This window comes from Artemia sp. Qi Xiang Cuo, chromosome 6 (genome assembly GCF_049724085.1).
Source record: "Artemia sp. Qi Xiang Cuo chromosome 6, ASM4972408v1, whole genome shotgun sequence".
NCBI classification, from domain to species: domain Eukaryota; kingdom Metazoa; phylum Arthropoda; class Branchiopoda; order Anostraca; family Artemiidae; genus Artemia; species Artemia sp. Qi Xiang Cuo.
Window position 1 is genome coordinate 69,877,006 of NC_142799.1, and position 18,204 is coordinate 69,895,209.

Genomic DNA, 18,204 nt, shown 5'->3' on the forward strand with positions numbered 1-18,204 from the left:
AAATCCCCCCAAAAAAATACCCCCGTGGAAAATAAGGCTTTTCAAATTTCAAATTATCAACCAGATTTAGAGTATGAAGGGGGAATGGGATGAATGGTAAGGGGGATTTCTAAACCTTTGAGTAACCTTTAAAAATTTGTGAGTTATAGCAACGGAACCTGGCAAAATAGATCTTCTGTTTAAATGAAGTACAACAAAATTGTTTTCAGCTTCAAAATTTTTCTCAATCCCAACTTATAAGGTTTTAAATATATGCAAAAAAATTTTCTTTCGAGGGTGCGAAGGTTAGTTGAAAGGAGATTTGATAGCAGGGGGAGGGGGGGGGCGGGGGAGGTGGTCAACAACCTGCTCGCGGTGCCCCTGCTTATACTAATCTAAGCTGACCATTTCATTGCAACGTGGTGCACCGGAAGAATACTCTAAAATCTGGTTGATAAATTGCCTGTCTAATAAATTTGTCTGAGTTTCGTAAAAGGGGAAACAACCCCTAAAAGTAAAAGATTTTATTAAAACTCATACCATCAAATTTGTGGTTCTTGGCGAATACCCGCCGGAAAATCCCCCCGGAAAATACCTCCCCGCAGAAAATACCCCCCTCCCCACGGGAAATACCCTCACGGAAAATCCCCCTCCCCCCAAAAAATACCCCCGTGGAAAATAAGGCTTTTCAAATTTCAAATTATCAACCAGATTTTAGAGTATGAAGGGGGAATGGGATGAATGGTAAGGGGGATTTCTAAAACTTTGAGTAACCTTTAAAAATTTGTGAGTTATAGCAACAGAACCTTGCAAAATAGATCTTCTGTTTAAATGAAGTACAACAAAATTGTTTTCAGCTTCAAAATTTTTCTCAATCCCAACTTATAAGGTTTTAAATATATGCAAATACATTTCCTAAATTTTGGAAATAAAACATTGATATGGCTTAAAATTCTACTCAAATAACTGAAATTGCATTTTCAGAACTATAGCCAGAGAAAAAGAAACTGATAACTGAAAGGTAAAATGTTGTTTTGTCAAAATTTCAATGGGTAATGGGTATTTCAAAAACATCTTCCAATGACATAAAAAACATCTTCCCATAACATAAATTGTCCTCTAAAGTTGAGTCTGATGTTTTTAGCACTTTATGTATTAGTACTTTATAAATATTAAAAAAGCTCCTTAAGTAGAATTTTAGGAAATTTTGAGATTAGGGGGAAGGGGGAATTTCAAAACAACTTCCCTTAATATAACTTGTCCTCTGAAGTTGATTCTGAGGTTTTTATCACTGTCTCTATTTGTACTTAAGAGATATTTTAAAAGATTCTAAAGTAAAATTTTATAAATTTTTGAGTTTGGGGGGACGGGGGATTGTAAAAACCTCTTCCCGTGATATAACGTGTCCTCTGAAGTCGATTCTGATGTTTTTAGCACTCTATATATTAGTGCTTTAGAAATATTTAAAAAAGCTTCTAAAGTAAAATTTTGAAAAATTTTGAGTTTGGGGGGAGGGGGGATTTCAAAAATGTCTTTCCATAGCATAATTTATCCTCTGAAGTTGATTCTGATGTTTGTAGCGCTCTATGTCTTAGCGCTTTAGAAATATTTAAAAAAGCTTCTAAAGTAGAATTTTGGAAAATTTTGAGTTTGGGCGGAAGGGGGATTTTGAAGAACATCTTCCCTTGATATAACGTGTCCTCTGAAGTCAATTCTTATGTTTTTAGCACTCTATCTATTAGTGCTTTATAAATATTTTAAACGCTTCTAAAATATAATTTTTTAAATTTTTTAGTTTGGGGGAAGGGGGATTTCAAAAACATCTTCCCATAACATAATTTTTCCTCTGAAGTCGATTCCGATGTTTGTAGCGCTCTATGTCTTAGCGCTTTAGAAATATTTAAAAAACCTTCTAAACTAGAATTTAGAAAAATTTTGAGATTGGGGAGAAAGGGGATTTTAAAAGCCTCTTCCCTTGATATAACGTGTCCTCTGAAGTCGATTCTGACGTTTTTAGCACTCTCTGTCTTAGTGCTTTATAAATATTTAAACAGCGACTAAAGCTGAATTTTAGAATATTTTAAGTTTGGGGGTACGGGGGTTTTTAAAAACCTCTTCCCGTGATATAACGTGTCCTCTGAAGTCGATTATGATGTTTTTAGCACTCTATGTCTTAGCGCTTTAGAAATATTTAAAAAGCTTCTAAAGTAAAATTTTGGAAAATTTTGAGTTTGGGTGGAAGGGGGATTTTAAAAACCTCTTCCCGTGATATAACGTGTCCTCTGAATTCGATTCTGATGTTTTTAGCACTCTATCTATTAGTGCTTTAGAAATATTTTAAAAGCTACTAAAGTAGAATTTTGGAAAATTTTGAGGTAGGGAGGACGGGAGATTTTAAAACCCTCTTCCCGTGATATAAAGTGTCCTCTGAAGTCGATTCTGATGTTTTTAGCACTCTATCTCTTAGTGCTTAAGAAATATATAAAAAGCTCCTAAAGCAGAATTTTCAAAACCTCTTCCCGTGATATAACGTGTCCTCTGAAGTTGATTCTGATGTTTTTAGCACTCTATCTATTAGTGCTTTAGAAATATTTAAAAAGCTTCTAAAGTAGAATTTAGCACTATATCAGTAAATCTGATATAGTGCTCTATCTATTAGTGCTTTAGAAATATTTAAAAAAGCTCCTAAAGCATAATTTTGGAAAATTTTGAGATTGGGGGGAAGGGGGATTTAAAAAACCTCTTCCCGTGATGTAACGTGTCCTCTGAAGTTGATTCTGATGTTTTTAGCACTCTATGTCTTAGCGCTTTAAAAATATTTAAAAAGCTTCTAAAGTAGAATTTTGGAAAATTTGGAGGTTGGGTGGAAGGTGGATTTTAAAAGCCTCTTCACGTTATATAACGTGTCCTCTGAAGTCAATTCTGATGTTTTTAACACTCTATCTATTAGTGCTTTAGAAATATTTAAAAAGCTTCTAAAATATAATTTTGGAAAATTTTGAGTTAGGGGGAAGGGGGATTTCAAAAACATCTTCCCATAACATAATTTTTCCTCTGAAGTCGATTCCGATATTTGTAGCACTCTATGTCTTAGCGCTTTAGAAATATTTAGAAAACCTTCTAAAGTAGAATTTTAGAAAATTTTGAGTTTGGGGAGAAGGGGGATTTTAAAAGCCTCTTCCCGTGATATAACGTGTCCTCTGAAGTCGATTCTGATGTTTTTAGCACTCTATGTCTTAGAGCTTTAGAAATATTTAAAAAGCTCCTAAAGCAGAACTTTAGAAAATTTTGAGATTGGGGGAAGGGGGATTTTAAAAACCTCTTCCCGTGATATAACGTGTCCTCTGAAGTCGATTCTGATGTTTTTAGCACTCTATGCCTTAGCGCTTTAGAAATATTTAAAAAGCTTCTAAAGTAGAATTTTGGAAAATTTTGAGTTTGGGGTGAAGGGGGATTTTCAAAACCTCTTCCCGTGATATAACGTGTCTTCTGAAGTCGATTCTGATGTTTTTAGCACTCTATCTCGTAGTGCTTTATAAATATTTTAAAAGCTTCTAAAGTTGAATTTTGGAAAATTTTGAGTTTGGGGGAAGGGGGGTTTTCAAAACCTCTTCCCGTGATATAACTCGTCCTCTGAAGTCGATTCTAACGTTTTTAGCCCTCTATCTATTAGCGCATTAGAAATATTTAAAAAAGCTTCTAAAGTAAAATTTTGAAAATTTTTGAGTTTGGGGGAAAGGGGGATTTTCAAAACATCTTCCGGTGATATAACGTGTCCTCTGAAGTCGATTCTGATGTTTTTAGCACTCTATCTATTATTGCTTTAGAAATATTTAAAAAGCTTCTAAAGTAGTATTTTGGAAAATTTTGAGTTTGGGGGAAAGGGGGATTTCAAAAACATCTTCCCGTGATATAAGGTGTCCTCTGAAGTTGATTCTGATGTTTTTAGCACTCTATCTATTAATGCTTTAGAAATATTTAAAAAGCTTCTAAAGTAGAATTTAGCACTATATCAGTAAATCTGATATAGTGCTCTATCTATTAGTGCTTTAGAAATATTTAAAAAAGCTCCTAAAGCAGAATTTTGGAAATTTTTGAGTTTGGGGGAAGGGGGATTTTAAAAACCTCTTCCCGTGATATAACGTGTCCTCTGAAGTCGATTCTGATGTTTTTAGCACTCTATGTCTTAGCGCTTTAAAAATATTAAAAAAGCTTCCAAGGTATAGTTTGGGAAATTTTTGAGCTCGGGGGGACGGAGGGTTGTCAAACCCATTTCCCGCGGTGTACCACGTACTCTGTATTTGATTCTGATGTTTTTAGCACTCTAACTCTTAGCTATTTATAATTGTTTAGATATCGACTGAAGTAGAATTATTTAAAATTTTAAGTTTGGGGGAAGGGGGATCTAATAAAACTCTTCCCGTGGGATAACGTGTCCTCTCAATTTGGGTCTGATATTTCTGACACTCTATCTATTAGCGCTTTAGAAATATTTTAAAAAGCTTCGAAAGTAGAATTTCGAAAATTTTTTAGTTTAGGGGAAGGGGGGATTTTAAAAATGTCTTCCCATAGCATAATTTATCCTCTGAAGTTGATTCTGATGTTTGTAGCGCTCTATGTCTTAGCGCTTTAGAAATATTTAAAAAAGCTTCTAAAGTAGAATTTTGGAAAATTTTGAGTTTGGGGGGACGGGGGATTTTGAAGAACATCTTCCCTTGATATAACGTGTCCTCTGAAGTCGATTCTGATTTTTTTAGCTCTCTATATATTAGTTCTTTATAAATTTTTTAAATGCTTATAAAATTGATTTTTATAAAATTTTGAGTTTGGGGGGAAGGGGGATTTCAAAAAAATCTTCAAATAACATAATGTTTCCTCTGAATTTGATTCCGATGTGTGGATTTCTCTCTTTCTAAGCGATGTAAAAATATTTAGAAAAGATACTAAAGCAGAATTTTGAAAAATTTTGAGTGTGGGGAGAAAGGTAATTTTAAAAGCATATTCCCTTTATATAACGGTTCCTCTGAAGTCGATTCTGATGTTTTTAGCACTCTATTTCTTAGTTCTTTAGAAATATTTAAAAAGCTCCTAAAGCAGAATTTTAGAAAATTTTGAGATTGGGGGGAAGGGGGATTTTAAAAACCTCTTCCCGTGATATAACGTGTCCTCTGAAGTCGATTCTGATGTTTTTAGCACTCTATGCCTTAGCGCTTTAGAAATATTTAAAAAGCTTCGAAAGTATAATTTTTGAAATTTTTGAGTTTGGGTGGAAGGGGGATTTTCAAACCCTCTTCCCGTGATATAACGTGTCCTCTGAAGTCGATTCTGATGTTTTTAGCACTCTATCTATTAGTGCTTTAGAAATATTTTAAAAGCTTCTAAATTAGAATTTTGGAAAATTTTGAGTTTGGGGGGAAGGGGGATTTTAAAAACCTCTTCCCGTGATATAACGTGTCCTCTGAAGTCGATTCTGATGTTTTTAGCACTCTATCTATTAGTGCTTTAGAAATATTTAAAAAAGCTTCTAAAGTAAAATATTGGAAATTTTTGAGTTTGGGGGGAAGGGGATTTTAAAAACCTCTTCCCGTGATATAAGGTGTCCTCTGAAGTTGATTCTGATGTTTTTAGCACTCTATCTATTAATGCTTTAGAAATATTTAAAAAGCTTCTAAAGTAGAATTTTGGAAAATTTTGAGTTTGGGGGGAAGGGGGATTTTTTAAAACCCTCTTCCCGTGATATAACGTGTCCTCTGAAGTCGATTCTGAAGTTTTTAGCGCTCTATCTATTAGTGCTTTAGAAATATTTAAAAAGTTTCTTAAATATAATTTTGGAAAATTTTGAGTTAGGGGGGAAGGGGGATTTTAAAACCCTCTTCCCGTGATATAACGTGTCCTCTGAAGTCGATTCTGAACGTTTTAGCGCTCTATCTCTTAGTGCTTTAGATATATTTAAAAAAGATTCTAAAGAAAAATTTTGGAAATTTTGAGTTTGGGGGGAAGGGGGGTTTTAAATACCTCTTCCGCGAGATAACGTGTCCTCTGAAGTTGATTCTGATCTTTTTATCGCTGTTTCTTTTACTACTTTAGAATTGTTTTAAAAGCTTCTAAAGCATAATTTTTGAAAATTTTTAGTTAGGGGGGAAGGGGGATTCCAAAAACATCTTCCCGTAACATAATTTGTCCTCTGAAGTTGATTCTGATATTTGTAGTGCTCTATCTATTAGTGCTTTAGAAATATCAAATAAAAAAAACAAGTTTTTTAAACTGAAAGTAAGGAGCGACATTAAAACTTAAAACGAACAGAAATTATTCCGTATATGAAAGGGGCTGTCCCCTCTCAACGCCTCGCTCTTTACGCTAAAGTTTTTTATTGTTTTAAAAAATAAAGTTGTGAGACAGAGTCAAACTTTAGCGTAAAGAGCGAGGCGTTGAGGAGGGGACAGCCCCTTTCATATACGGAATAATTTCTGTTCGTTTTAAGTTTTAATGTCGCTCCTTACTTTCAGTTTAAAAAACTTGTTTTTTTATTTAATTTCTGATCGTTTTTTAGTTAATGCAGCTTTTATTTGCATAAAAATTTTACTTTTCTTTTGCTAAATGGATGTCTTTACAAATTAACTTACGTAACTAACTTCTATATTCGTATATTTTTCTTCTGGCAAAAAATACAAAGTTGCAGATTTTTGCAGATATGAGCTTGAAACCTATGTAATAGGGTTTTCTGATACGCTGAATCTGACGGTGTGATTTTCATTAAAATTCTTTCACTTGTAGGGGATGTTCCCCCCCCTCTTTAAAAAATCGAGTAAATTTTCTCAGGCTCGTAGCCTTTGATGAGTAATACTAAACTTAATAAAATTTATATATTTAGGATCAGCATTATAAACATATTCTTTTGATACATTTATTGACATCAAAATTTCGTTTTTAAAAGTTTCGATTACTATTGAGCCGTATCGCTTGTTTTTTTATTGTTTTTTTTTATTACGTATATGTTATTACTTATATGAAGGGGTTCTCCCCTTAGTCAATACCACGCTCTTTACGTTAAAAGTTAAAAAAAATTTTGATTCACGAACCCCTGAATCACAAAGGCCGTTTAATTAGAATAGATAGCTCTTTTGAAAGAACTAAAAAAAAACTGTAGCGTAAAGAGCGAGGTATTGACTTGGGGGAGAACCCCCTCACATACGTTATAATTTCTGTTCGTTTTAAGTTCTAATATTCCTTCTTACATTTCAGTTGAAAAAACTTGTTTTTTTTATTTAACTTCTGATCGTTTCTTAAATAATGCTTGGAAATCCGGCGCCCCCTTCATAGAAATGTCCCTTACCCCAAAGAAACATCCTCCACGGAAATATTCTCCAGAGTAATCCTCCTCTAGCCCCCCCCTCCAGAAAAAATCCTTCCTGAAAATGGTTGTATACTTCCCAATAACCAATAAATAATGCTGGCAAGTCCGGCGCCCCCTGCATGGCCATTTCCCTTCCCCCGTGCAAACTGCCTTCAGGGAACGATCCGTCCCTCTAGCCCCCCACCCTCTCCTTCCCCCACCAACCACAAAAAAACAACTCAGAAAAAAAATGTATAATTAACAAAAAACAAAAAAAACATATAAAAATGATTAAAGATAAAAAAAATAATACCACACCCAGGGGACTTTGGGGGATCAAGTCATCCTAAAAGACATTTTTATCATATTTTTGACCATGCTGAACAAAATGGCTATCTCAAAATTTTGATCGGGTGACTTTGGGAAAAAAATGAGCCTAGTTGCCCTCCATTTTTTTTGGTCACTTAAAAAGGGCACTAGAGCTTTTAATTTCCATTCGAATAAGCCCTCCTACGATATTCTAGGATCATTGGGTCAATACGATCACCCCTGGGGAAAAAAAAACAACAAACAAAAAAACACATAAACACGCATCCGTGATCTTTCTTCTGGCAAAAAATGGAAACTTCCACATTTTTGTAGATAGGAGCTTGAAACCTCTACAGTAGGGTTCTCTGATACGCTGAATATGATGGTGTGATTGTCATTAATGTTCTATAACTTTTAGGGGGCCTTTCCTTCTTTTTTCGAAAATCAGCCAAATTTTCTCAGGCGCGTAACTTTTGATGGGTAGGATTAAACTTGATGAAAGTTATATATTTGAAATCAGCATTGAAATCTGATTCTTTTGATATATCTATTGGTATCAAAAAAACCGTTTTCTAGAGTTTCGGTTACCATTGAGCCGGGTTGCTCCTTACTTACAGTTCGTTACCACGAACTGTTTGATTTAAAAGGCTTCTAAAGTAGAATTTTGGAAAATTTTGAGTTTGGGGGGAAGGGAGATTTCAAAAAAATCTTCCCATCACAAAAATTGTCCTCAAAAGTTGATTCTGATGTCTGTAGCGCTCTATGTCGTAGCACTTTAGAAATATTTAAAATATTTTAAAAGCTTCTAAAGTAGAATTTTGAAAAATTTTGAGTTTAGGGGGAGGGGGATTTCAAAAACATCTTCCCATGATATAATCTGTTCTCTGAAGTCGATTCTGATGTTTTTAGCACTGTATCTTTTAGTACTTTAGAAATATTTTAAAAGCTTCTAAAGTAGAATTTTAGAAAATTTTGAGTTTGGGGGAAAGGGTGATTTCAAAAACCTCTTCCCGTGATATAACGTGTCCTCTGAAGTCGATTCTGATGTTTTTAGCACTCTATGTCTTAGTGCTTTAGAAATATTTAAAAAGCTCCTAAAGCAGAATTTTAGAAAATTTTGAGATTGGGGGGAAGGGGGATTTCAAAAACCTCTTCCCGTGATATAACGTGTCCTCTGAAGTTGATTCTTATGTTTTTAGTACTCTATGTCTTAGCGCTTTAGAAATATTTAAAAAGCTTCTAAAGTAGAATTTTGGAAAATTTTGAGTTTGGGTGGAAGGTAGATTTCAACAACATCTTCCCATGAAATAAATTGTCCTCTAAAGTTGATTCTTATTTATGTAGTGATCTTTGTCGTAGCTCTTTATAATTATTTAAAATATTTTAAAAGCTTCTAAATTAGAATTTTTGAAAATTTTGAGTTTGGGGGGCGGGGGGTTTTCAAAAACATCTTCCCATGATATAAGGTGTGCTCTGAAGTCGAGTCTGATGTTTTTAGCACTGTATCTTTTAGTACTATAGAAATGTTTGGAAAGCTTCTAAAGTAGAATTTTAGAAAATTTTGAGTTTTGGGGGAAGGGTGATTTCAAAAACCACGTCCTATGATATAACGTTTCCTCTGAAGTCGATTCTGATGTTTTTAGCAATCTATGTCTAAGTGCTTTAGAAATTTTTTAAAAGCTTTTAAAGTAGAATTTTAGAAAATTTTAAGTTCAGGTGGAAGGGAAATTTCAAAAACATCTTCCTATGACATAGTTTGTCCTCTAAAAAGGATTAGGTTATTCTTACTGATCTCTCTTGTGAAATCATTTCCCTAATTAATACAGTTTAAATGGTCTTATCAACAGAGTTGTTTGGCATGTGCCTGCTACCGTTAAGGGTAGCAGGTGTCTGATAAGGGTAGCAGGGTGTCTGATAAGGCAAGTGTGACATCACAACAAACCTGGTTTGATATACCATAAAGAAAGTCAGCATGGGTTGAAAATTAAATGGCTTAGGATTTAAATAGGATTTTGGAATATATTTTAATGAACAAGTTTAAAAGCAGAAGTTGTGTAAGGTAAGCAGTGATTTATATTTATGATAGTAATATAGGATGAAATATGAGTTAAAAACAACTAGTAATGTGCAGTAATTTACCATTATATATAGGGGGGGGGGATGAGTGGGGGTAGGTACTTCAAAGTACCTTCCCAGGACAAACCTTAGCAGGTACATCCATCCCTGAAAGTTTCATTTTCCTAACCCAACTCCTTTCCAAGATAGCCAAAAGTAACTAAAGTAGAATTTTACCGGGATCCATCCTAGCCAAGGCGTGCAGTCCAAGAGAAAAGCAAACCCTAACGTGACTTGACTAAAAAAAACAGACATCTTTTCACAGTTCCCACTGTGCTTTACCCCAAACCCCTAATGTGCAAATACATAGCCCAAATTATACATTTCCCATGTATTTTGCCATGCGTCACTTGTTTCAACCTGTGTACCCATTAATTGAATTAACTGTGACGAAACCAAGAAAATATAGAATTTGGGCTCTATATTTGCACACTAGGGGAGGGGGTTGTCAGTATAGTAGAGTTGCATTCAAAATCTGTTAACTACAATTATTGTGCATATTAAAAAGTTAGAATCGTTTTCTTAACACGTTTCCTTGTCAACAGCCCCAATTCTAGGCTTTCCTACTCAAGGATTTATTCAAAAGCAAGGAATATGAAACACCTCAATGACAAAAACTATATACCCGTCTTAAGCTTAATAATAATCTGCTTAACTACTTACACCTCTTCTTCTAAACCTCATTTTTAAAAAGGAAATTTTAAAACACGTGCGAAACCTAGGTAGTCCTGAATAAATCCAGTCATCAATTGTCTTTCCATTCATAAGCATAGGTTCCAGGTTTCAACTGTTTTCTACACCCCAATTCAACGGGTTTCAAAAACAGGGTTATGGCCTTAGTCACGTTGCTTCTCACACAGAAAGGGTTCTCTGATCAAAGACATCAGCGCTCTGTAAAATGACGCAATGAATGCGCAATTTCTGTCTTGAATGATTTGAGGTCATCATCGCTGCTCGAATTATTAAGTGCTTCGTTTAATTTGAATGATTCTGGGGAAAGTGCTATTCTAGGAAAGTTATTCAGAAAATGTTCCCAAATATCTAGATAGACTGAAGGAACACGTTATCATGTCGTTACGTTCCATTTCCTTGCTAATACCACCCTATGAGTCAAATAAAATTATTTTTGCAGTGCCGTCAATTCACGAAAATGTAAAGGGGTGTATTTTTCAAAATCTAGTGTGGGGGTAATTTTGTTGTTTTTTTTCGTTTTTTCAACCAAAATACCAAAACTTTATTTTCGATAAAACACCAAAACATTTATTTTTCAAAATGTAAGGGAGTAAAGTACCCTCCCTGCCTCCCCCTCCCAAATGACACTCTTTTCTGTCGTGCGACAGAATTGAGAAAAACTTATAAAGAGAGGAATAAGTCTTAATTCAAGTGCTGTAGGACAGGAAGAATTCAGTGAGGAAATTAGTATATCAGCGAATTCTATTACAGAGGTCTTAAGCACCTATCAACAAAATCAGGAAATTTTATATTTTCAGAGGTAGGACTGTAGCGCTGCCAACGTAAAGATGCATGTGCCTTCCCAGTATTAATTACTTGTTTGTTTTTTCGCACGTGATATCGTAAATAAGAGGTGATCGCAGAAACTTGGGAGGGGGCTCATTCAACAGAAAAATTAAATTTCTAATAGCCTCTTTAGCTGCCGAAAGTGATTTAAGGGCAATGAGACCCCTTCCCATGCCCTTTTTGTCCCCCCCCTCCTACGTAGCCCACCAAGACATCTGATCAGAATTTTAAGATAGCCATTTTGTTCAAAATTGTTAAAAGGTCCAACAAATAATGCCACCGGAGATAAAATAACTCCCACATCCCCCGAGACAAGGGCTGTAAATTATGAAAATTATGTTCTGGGGGGGGGGGGAGTTTTAAACAATTTGTGTTTCCAATCCATCAAAATGTCGCAGGACAAGCTCCTAAGACTCAAAATTTATTTAAGGTTAAGTAGCGAGGTAATTGAAAAGACACTATTTGTTGCCAGGTTAACATAATGGCGTATCTACAATATATAAGGAACAGCATAGGGTGTCAGGCGAAAACTTTCAGGGAGTGTTAAGGGCGTACGCAAGTGGATTTTTAATTATGACTAGGGGGGAAGGTAGAGCTAAATCAAAAGATACTATGTGCATCCAGATTATCAAAATACTATTTCTGCAACGTCTCGTCAGTGTTGCCACCCGTTGACAAAAAAATCACCAGATTTTAGTGCAAATTTAGTAATTTTTTGTTTAGGCAATATATCAAATCACTAGAAATAGTGATAAATCCCTAGGGGCAGGAACACTGCGTCTCGTTCAGGAATGGCTTGGAGGATAGAGTTAGAAGTTTCAGGTAGTGCTGGAGAAGTAAGAAGCAGGGGTGCTTCAAGTTTTGTGTCGGGAAGACACACACAAAACTCACAAAAGTTTGCTGACTTCGTTCGTTTTTTTTTTTTTTTTTTTGGGGGGGGGGGGTAGGGGGGCTTTATTTTCATTATGAACCTGCTGTTGGTTAGTAATAAGCCTAAGCCCAAAAACAGTGCAAACCACAAAAACAGTAAAATTTCTAATTTAGCCTAGGCTAAGTCTACATCCGGCTCCACTACAAGGAGGAAGCAAAGGAGACAATTAAAATACAGTGATCATTCTGTTTGGAAGGAGCAATGTTTGGGGAACTGGATGGCATATTCTTTTTTTCTATTGGAAATTTGTCGTATAATATAAATTGGTTAAAGATGTTTATAGGACTGGGCCTATGGCAGAAAAGAGATAGAAAAAAAGGAATGTACCAATATATTCTATGTTCAATGTTCATTCCAAATATGTCACAACTGTATTTCAGCCCCGCCCCCACTCCCTAGAGGGACAAGCTATAGCCTAGGCTATAAGCAAAACTTAGATTTGTTTTTTCAAATTAGGTTTATTTATCATTATGAACCACCTGTGTTTGAGAAATCGAGACAAGATAATGACAAACCCAAGAAAATGAGCAAACTGCTGTAGATAGCCTAAGGCTATATCTGACCTCAAAGGGCAGGGGACTGGGATACAATTGTAATGGAAGCGATTGCTATATCTAGAAAGAGTATTCAGTACAGAATCCAATGCTGTAATTGTTTTTTTTTCTATCTGATTTCTGCCATATGCCTTTGATATACCTTTACCATATCTTGCCCACCCTTTGGCTAGAAATTTCTAAGTTGTGTGATGAAAACCCATCCAACCAACGAAGTCCATATGGACTATCAGTTAAAATAGTTAAATTATGACAAAAGCATGTCCGTTAGAAAACCTAGAGTATTGATTCATTGTATTAACTTGGTATTAACTAAGATTGATGTAGCCGAGACTAAATAAATAAAAATGGGCTATGCTGTCTTCCCTCCCTAAATGGTATTAATTTATAAAACCGGTAAGCCGGTAATTTTTGGTTCATTTTTTCCTTCTCTGTTTTTTTTTTTTTAATTTTTTTTATTTATTTATTTTTTTTTTCCTCAAAAATATTGTTTGTTTCTATTGATTTTTGGGTGCACTTTTCGGTATTTTTTCGCTTTTTATTACTTCGGTTGTGTCATTTTTCGATGTTAATATTTTTCTTCTGCATAGATGCCATAGCTCTGCTGTGATGTCGTTAACCTTTGGTCTGGTGAGTTTGGTCGCAGAGCGGATCTATCATCCACCGTAAGTAACATGATTGATTCTTTTAGTGACCAGGGTGATGTCAACTCTTTGGGGGAACGTTTTGTTGAGTTACAAAATAATCCTTTAGATATAGAAAGTATAATTAATAATTCAGTTGGAAGTAGAAATAGGAATTATAATGATCCTAAATCGGTTAGTGAAAGTAAATATGTTTCACAATTACGTGGTTCTGCCTCTTCTAAACAAGATGGTATTTTCTCTGTGCTTCACCTAAACATTCAGGGACTTTGCTCCTCTTTTGATGAGCTGAAACGGATCGTAAGTGGTGGAACTCCGGATGTTATTGGATTATGTGAAACTTTCCTGGATTCAAAAAAAGATATGCTTTTAGATATCCAAAGATTTTGGATGGAGAGGATGAACCGGAAACAGATGGCGAAAGGTGGCCTTGCCATGTATATTGCCGATCATCTTGTACATAATTTCCGAAGTGATTTGAGTAGAAATGAGGAAGGAATCTTTGAATCCCTTTTTATTGAGATTAAGTCAGGTTGTAAGGATTTAGTTGTCGGTTTGGTTTACAGATCCCCTAGTGGATCTATTCCTTCGTTTATGAAAATTCTGGAAGAGGTTTTGGACTTAGTCCAAAAGCATCCTTGCGAACTAATCCTTATGGGAGATTTCAACCTTAACCTGCTGGATCAAAATTCTGCTTCGGCTGCAGATTTTTTGTCAATGATGCTTTCTGCGGGAACTCTACCTTCAGTTTGTATACCAACCCGAGTTACTGAGATGCATGCATCACTTATTGATAATATTTTTTCGTCACTAGATGTCTTAGATAATTCGCTGATGGTTAGTGATATTTCTGATCATTTCCCTGCTATTTCACGATATAGAACTGCTAATCGATCGCAGCGTAAAACTTCGCCATCTAATCTCCCATTTTTCCGTTTTGGTGTCAGTGAGATCAGTCTACTTAAATCTCGTTTGACTGATCAGCCATGGGATAGTTTGGATTCTGAATCGGATTTTAACCGCTCTTTTGATGTCTGTTATGATTCAGTAAAAGAAGGTATCCTATAAGTTTGCCACGAGAATCCAGCGCCTAATACCTCAAAAAGGATAGTACTGCTGAATCCGTGGATGACTCCAGGTCTCCATAAAAGCTGGAAAAGGAAAAATTATCTGTGGAAGCTCTGCAAGGCTTCGTCATCTGCTTCTTATCATTAGTGGTTCAATGCCTATAGGAGTATATTTACTCCTCAGTATTATCACAGGAAATTTTCTGAGTGTGGAAAGGATGTTGGGAAGACATGGAAAATTATTAATTCTGTACTTAAACCTACTCCCCCTCCGCCTTCAGTACCAACAAAGCTGATAGTTGATGGTAAAATTGTCCAAGGAGAAGAAAATGTTCAGCTAGAGCTTACGTCTTATTTTGCTAATATAGGAAAGACGACTGCTTCATCTGTGAGCTCTACAACTCCTCGTTGCGCTTTCAGAGCCTATCTTGGACCCCCATGTTTAAAGTCAATGGTCTTGAACCCTGTTTCTGAGTTTGAGGTAGCTCGGATCGTAAACGCCCTTAAAGGTTCATCGTCTTCAGGGCCAGACAGAATTCCTACAAGGGTTATCCGTGCCGTTCTGCCTGCTATTCTGTCACCATTGACTAAGCTTGTCAATCTGTCTTTCGAAAAAGGAATTTTCCCTGAATCACTCAAGCGAGCTAAGGTTATAGTGCTGTATAAAGGTGGGTCCCGGAGTGATCCTGCTAATTATAGGCCAATTTCTCTTCTATCTGTTTTCAGCAAAATATTTGAGAAGGCTATGCTATCCAGGCTTTTTAGTTTTCTGGATGTCAAAAAATTTGTCCATGATTTCCAGTTCGGATTCCAAGCGAATCACTCTACAGAGCATGCTTGCGCATCACTCTTGAATTTCATTCATTCGGCAATAGATTTTGGTCTTATCCCGGCAGCTTTATTTTTGGATGTTCGTAAAGCTTTTGATTCTTTGACTCATCAGATTCTTCTTTGTAAATTATCGCATATTGGTATAAGATCAAATATTTTCTCTTGGTTTGAATCATATCTTTCTGGTAGACTTATTTCAATTGATCCGCTTTTCCGGAGCCCTTCTGAAGTAGAATATGGCTTCCCCCAGGGATCTGTTCTTGGCCCCGTTTTATTTCTGATTTACGTCAATGATCTGATTTCAGCAGTCAAGAACACCAGTCCTCTAGTATGCTGCATCTGTGTCATCCGGATGTTCCTTCGTGTCCCAATGCTACTTCTAATGAAGATTGCCTCGTTGCTTTTGCTGACGACAGCACTTTTGGGACTCTAGGGAGGACGGAATGTGATATCAGGTCTAATCTGGTGGCAATATTTGAGAGAGTAGTTTCATGGTTTGAGCCGAATTACTTGGCCTTGAATGTTGCCAAGTCACATTTTCTTATTTTTTCTCGAATTGGTATAGCTTTCCCTCAACTGACACAGCTTCAGGTGTCACAAGGCTCCTTGTGTAGCCCAAAGAATAGGTTGGTTCGGTTTCTTGGTATCCTGCTTGATGTGAACCTTTCGTTTAGAAACCGTATAGCCATGATTAGGGTTAAGTTCTCACAGAGTTTGGGTATCATTCGAAAAATCAAACACACATTTCCTGGATCTATTCTGAAGCTTCTTTTTTTCTGCCTTGTCCAGTCATATGTCTATTATTGCCCCATAGTATGGATGTCTACTTTTCCTTCTACACTGCGGTCGCGTTGTGTCCATTATAATAAAGCACCGCGTCAGGTTTTGGAAACCAAACCGTCATCACCAAGAACCCATCTAAATATACACTCTATCTACATTCTTTCTTGCGCTTCTTTTGTTTTTCATCAGCTTCATGGCAATCTTCCAAAATCTCTTCAAAAAACTCCTCAGTTTATTTCTGATTCAGCTCCATATAACCTTCGTTCGTCACATAATATCTGCATTCCTCCTACTCCTACTGTGCGGTCAGATTTCAATCCCCTCATCGCTTGTCATCAGGTTTGGAACTCCCTGCCTTCTTCAGTACAGAAATGCCACTCGTTTGGCACTTTAAAGAGGATTCTTAAGGACCATTTAGTTAAGAATCAAACAGAACAGTTTTTTTTTTTTTGTTTTTTTTGTGGAGTTAATGTCCCCTGAATGTTTAGTTATGTTTTATGGTGATCTTCTCTGCGCTATGACTCCCAGGCCTCAGGTATGGTCTCTTTTTAATTTTATATGTTGTTTGGCGATTGATTTCTTTTTTATGGTTGTTTGGATATATTGTATTTTCTTTCTTTTTCTCTCATTCCCCCTTGTATCCCTGGCCATGGAGCCTTTCGAGGGGGATTAGGAGTGTTGTGGTTGGATTGTAAGTATTGATTGGATTATTCAATGTAGGCCTATTTTAATGTTTTTCTATATATTTAGTGTTTGATTTAAACGATATGTATTCCCCCTCTATTACAGGCCTAGGAGCCTTTGGGGGATTAGCACAATGTATTTTCTTGTATGATTAATTGATTATGAATAAATCTTATCTTATCTTATCCAAACAAGACATGCACAAGCACTATTACTGTTATAATCAATCTATTCCAGTAGAAATCTTTTAAACTTAAGAATTTAGGAACTTGTGTGCATTCCTTTAATACAGTGGCGGTTCTATGCCTGGGCAGACGGGGACAGCTGCCCCCCCCCCCCCTCCGTTTTTCAGACATCTGACATTAAATTCCTTTTGTTTTATATTTTTCCATTCCAATTAAGATACTAAATTGACTAAAAGTTTGTTACAATTATAATTTTTGTGTACCTCCCCACCCCCAGTTTATGAGGCCCAAAACCATTAGTGCTTTAATGATAATAGCTAAACCATAGACCTTCGTTTTGTTAGCAGCATATTATCTGCTTGCTATAAGATGTATAGACCCCCTTGCTCTAAGGGCTCCAAGATGGATATTTCATGATGATAATTTGATATTATGGAAAGACGATTAGGAAGCTGTGATCCCTGACATCTCTGATGACATTGATGAATCATCAATTGATGACAGTATCACCAAAATATTATTGATTCTTCAAAATTTGTCTCCAAACTTCAAACCCAAGCAATTAATAAAGAAAAAACGTTCATTTCTGGAATATAGTTTAGAATCATTAAACCAGAATAAGGGCAATGCCAGGAACAGATGGCTTGCCAATACAGAGAATACAGCAAAAAATTGAATTAAAAAAGGCAGAAGCCACCTTTGAGAAACAAATATTAGGGGTGATGTTTGTGAAAATTCTTTCGATTATTCAACTCAAGCTATAACCTTCCGAAAGGATTTCAAGAAATTCTCAGGCTATCAGCAAAGGGAGCAATCTATTATTCAAGTTATCATAGGCAGCGCACTAGCGCTGCCTTAGTAAAGAACGATGTGGGCACAATTGTGTTTTTTTTTCTCCACCCGGGCACTTCGTATCGAAAGAGTTGTAGAAACTTCAAAAAGGGCTCATTCGATTGGAAATTCAAGTGGCTAGTGCCTTTTTTAATAGTCGAAAGTGATTGGAGGGCAACTAGCCCCCCCCTCCCGACGTCCATCATTCCCCCAAACACATCCAATCAAAATTTTGAGATAGCCAATTTGTTCAGCGAAGTTGATTTCCAGATAGAAAATAAGTTTTTGAGGAGGACACTCCCCCATAACCCTCCGGGCAAGGGTTTTAAGTTATGCCCTGGGGGCATATAAGGCTTTTATAGAAGGCGTTGTCGTAGAAACTTCAAAACAGGCTCATTCGATTGGAAATTCAAGGGCTAGTGCCTTTTTTAATAGTCGAA

At 36.0% G+C, this 18,204-nt stretch overlaps 1 protein-coding gene across 2 annotated transcripts in view; it reads right to left on the reverse strand.

Annotated features, from left to right (window-relative positions):
- RhoBTB (Rho-related BTB domain containing) overlaps positions 1-10,508 on the reverse strand; it is a 182,699-nt gene extending 172,191 nt beyond the window's left edge. For both annotated transcript variants that reach the window (XM_089091189.1, XM_089091190.1), the window contains exon 1: positions 10,400-10,508. In XM_089091189.1, the coding sequence (XP_088947315.1) occupies positions 10,400-10,507 (108 nt within the window). In that variant the 5' untranslated portion in view covers position 10,508. The remainder of the gene's footprint in view (positions 1-10,399) is intronic.
- Positions 10,509-18,204: the final 7,696 nt, after the last annotated feature.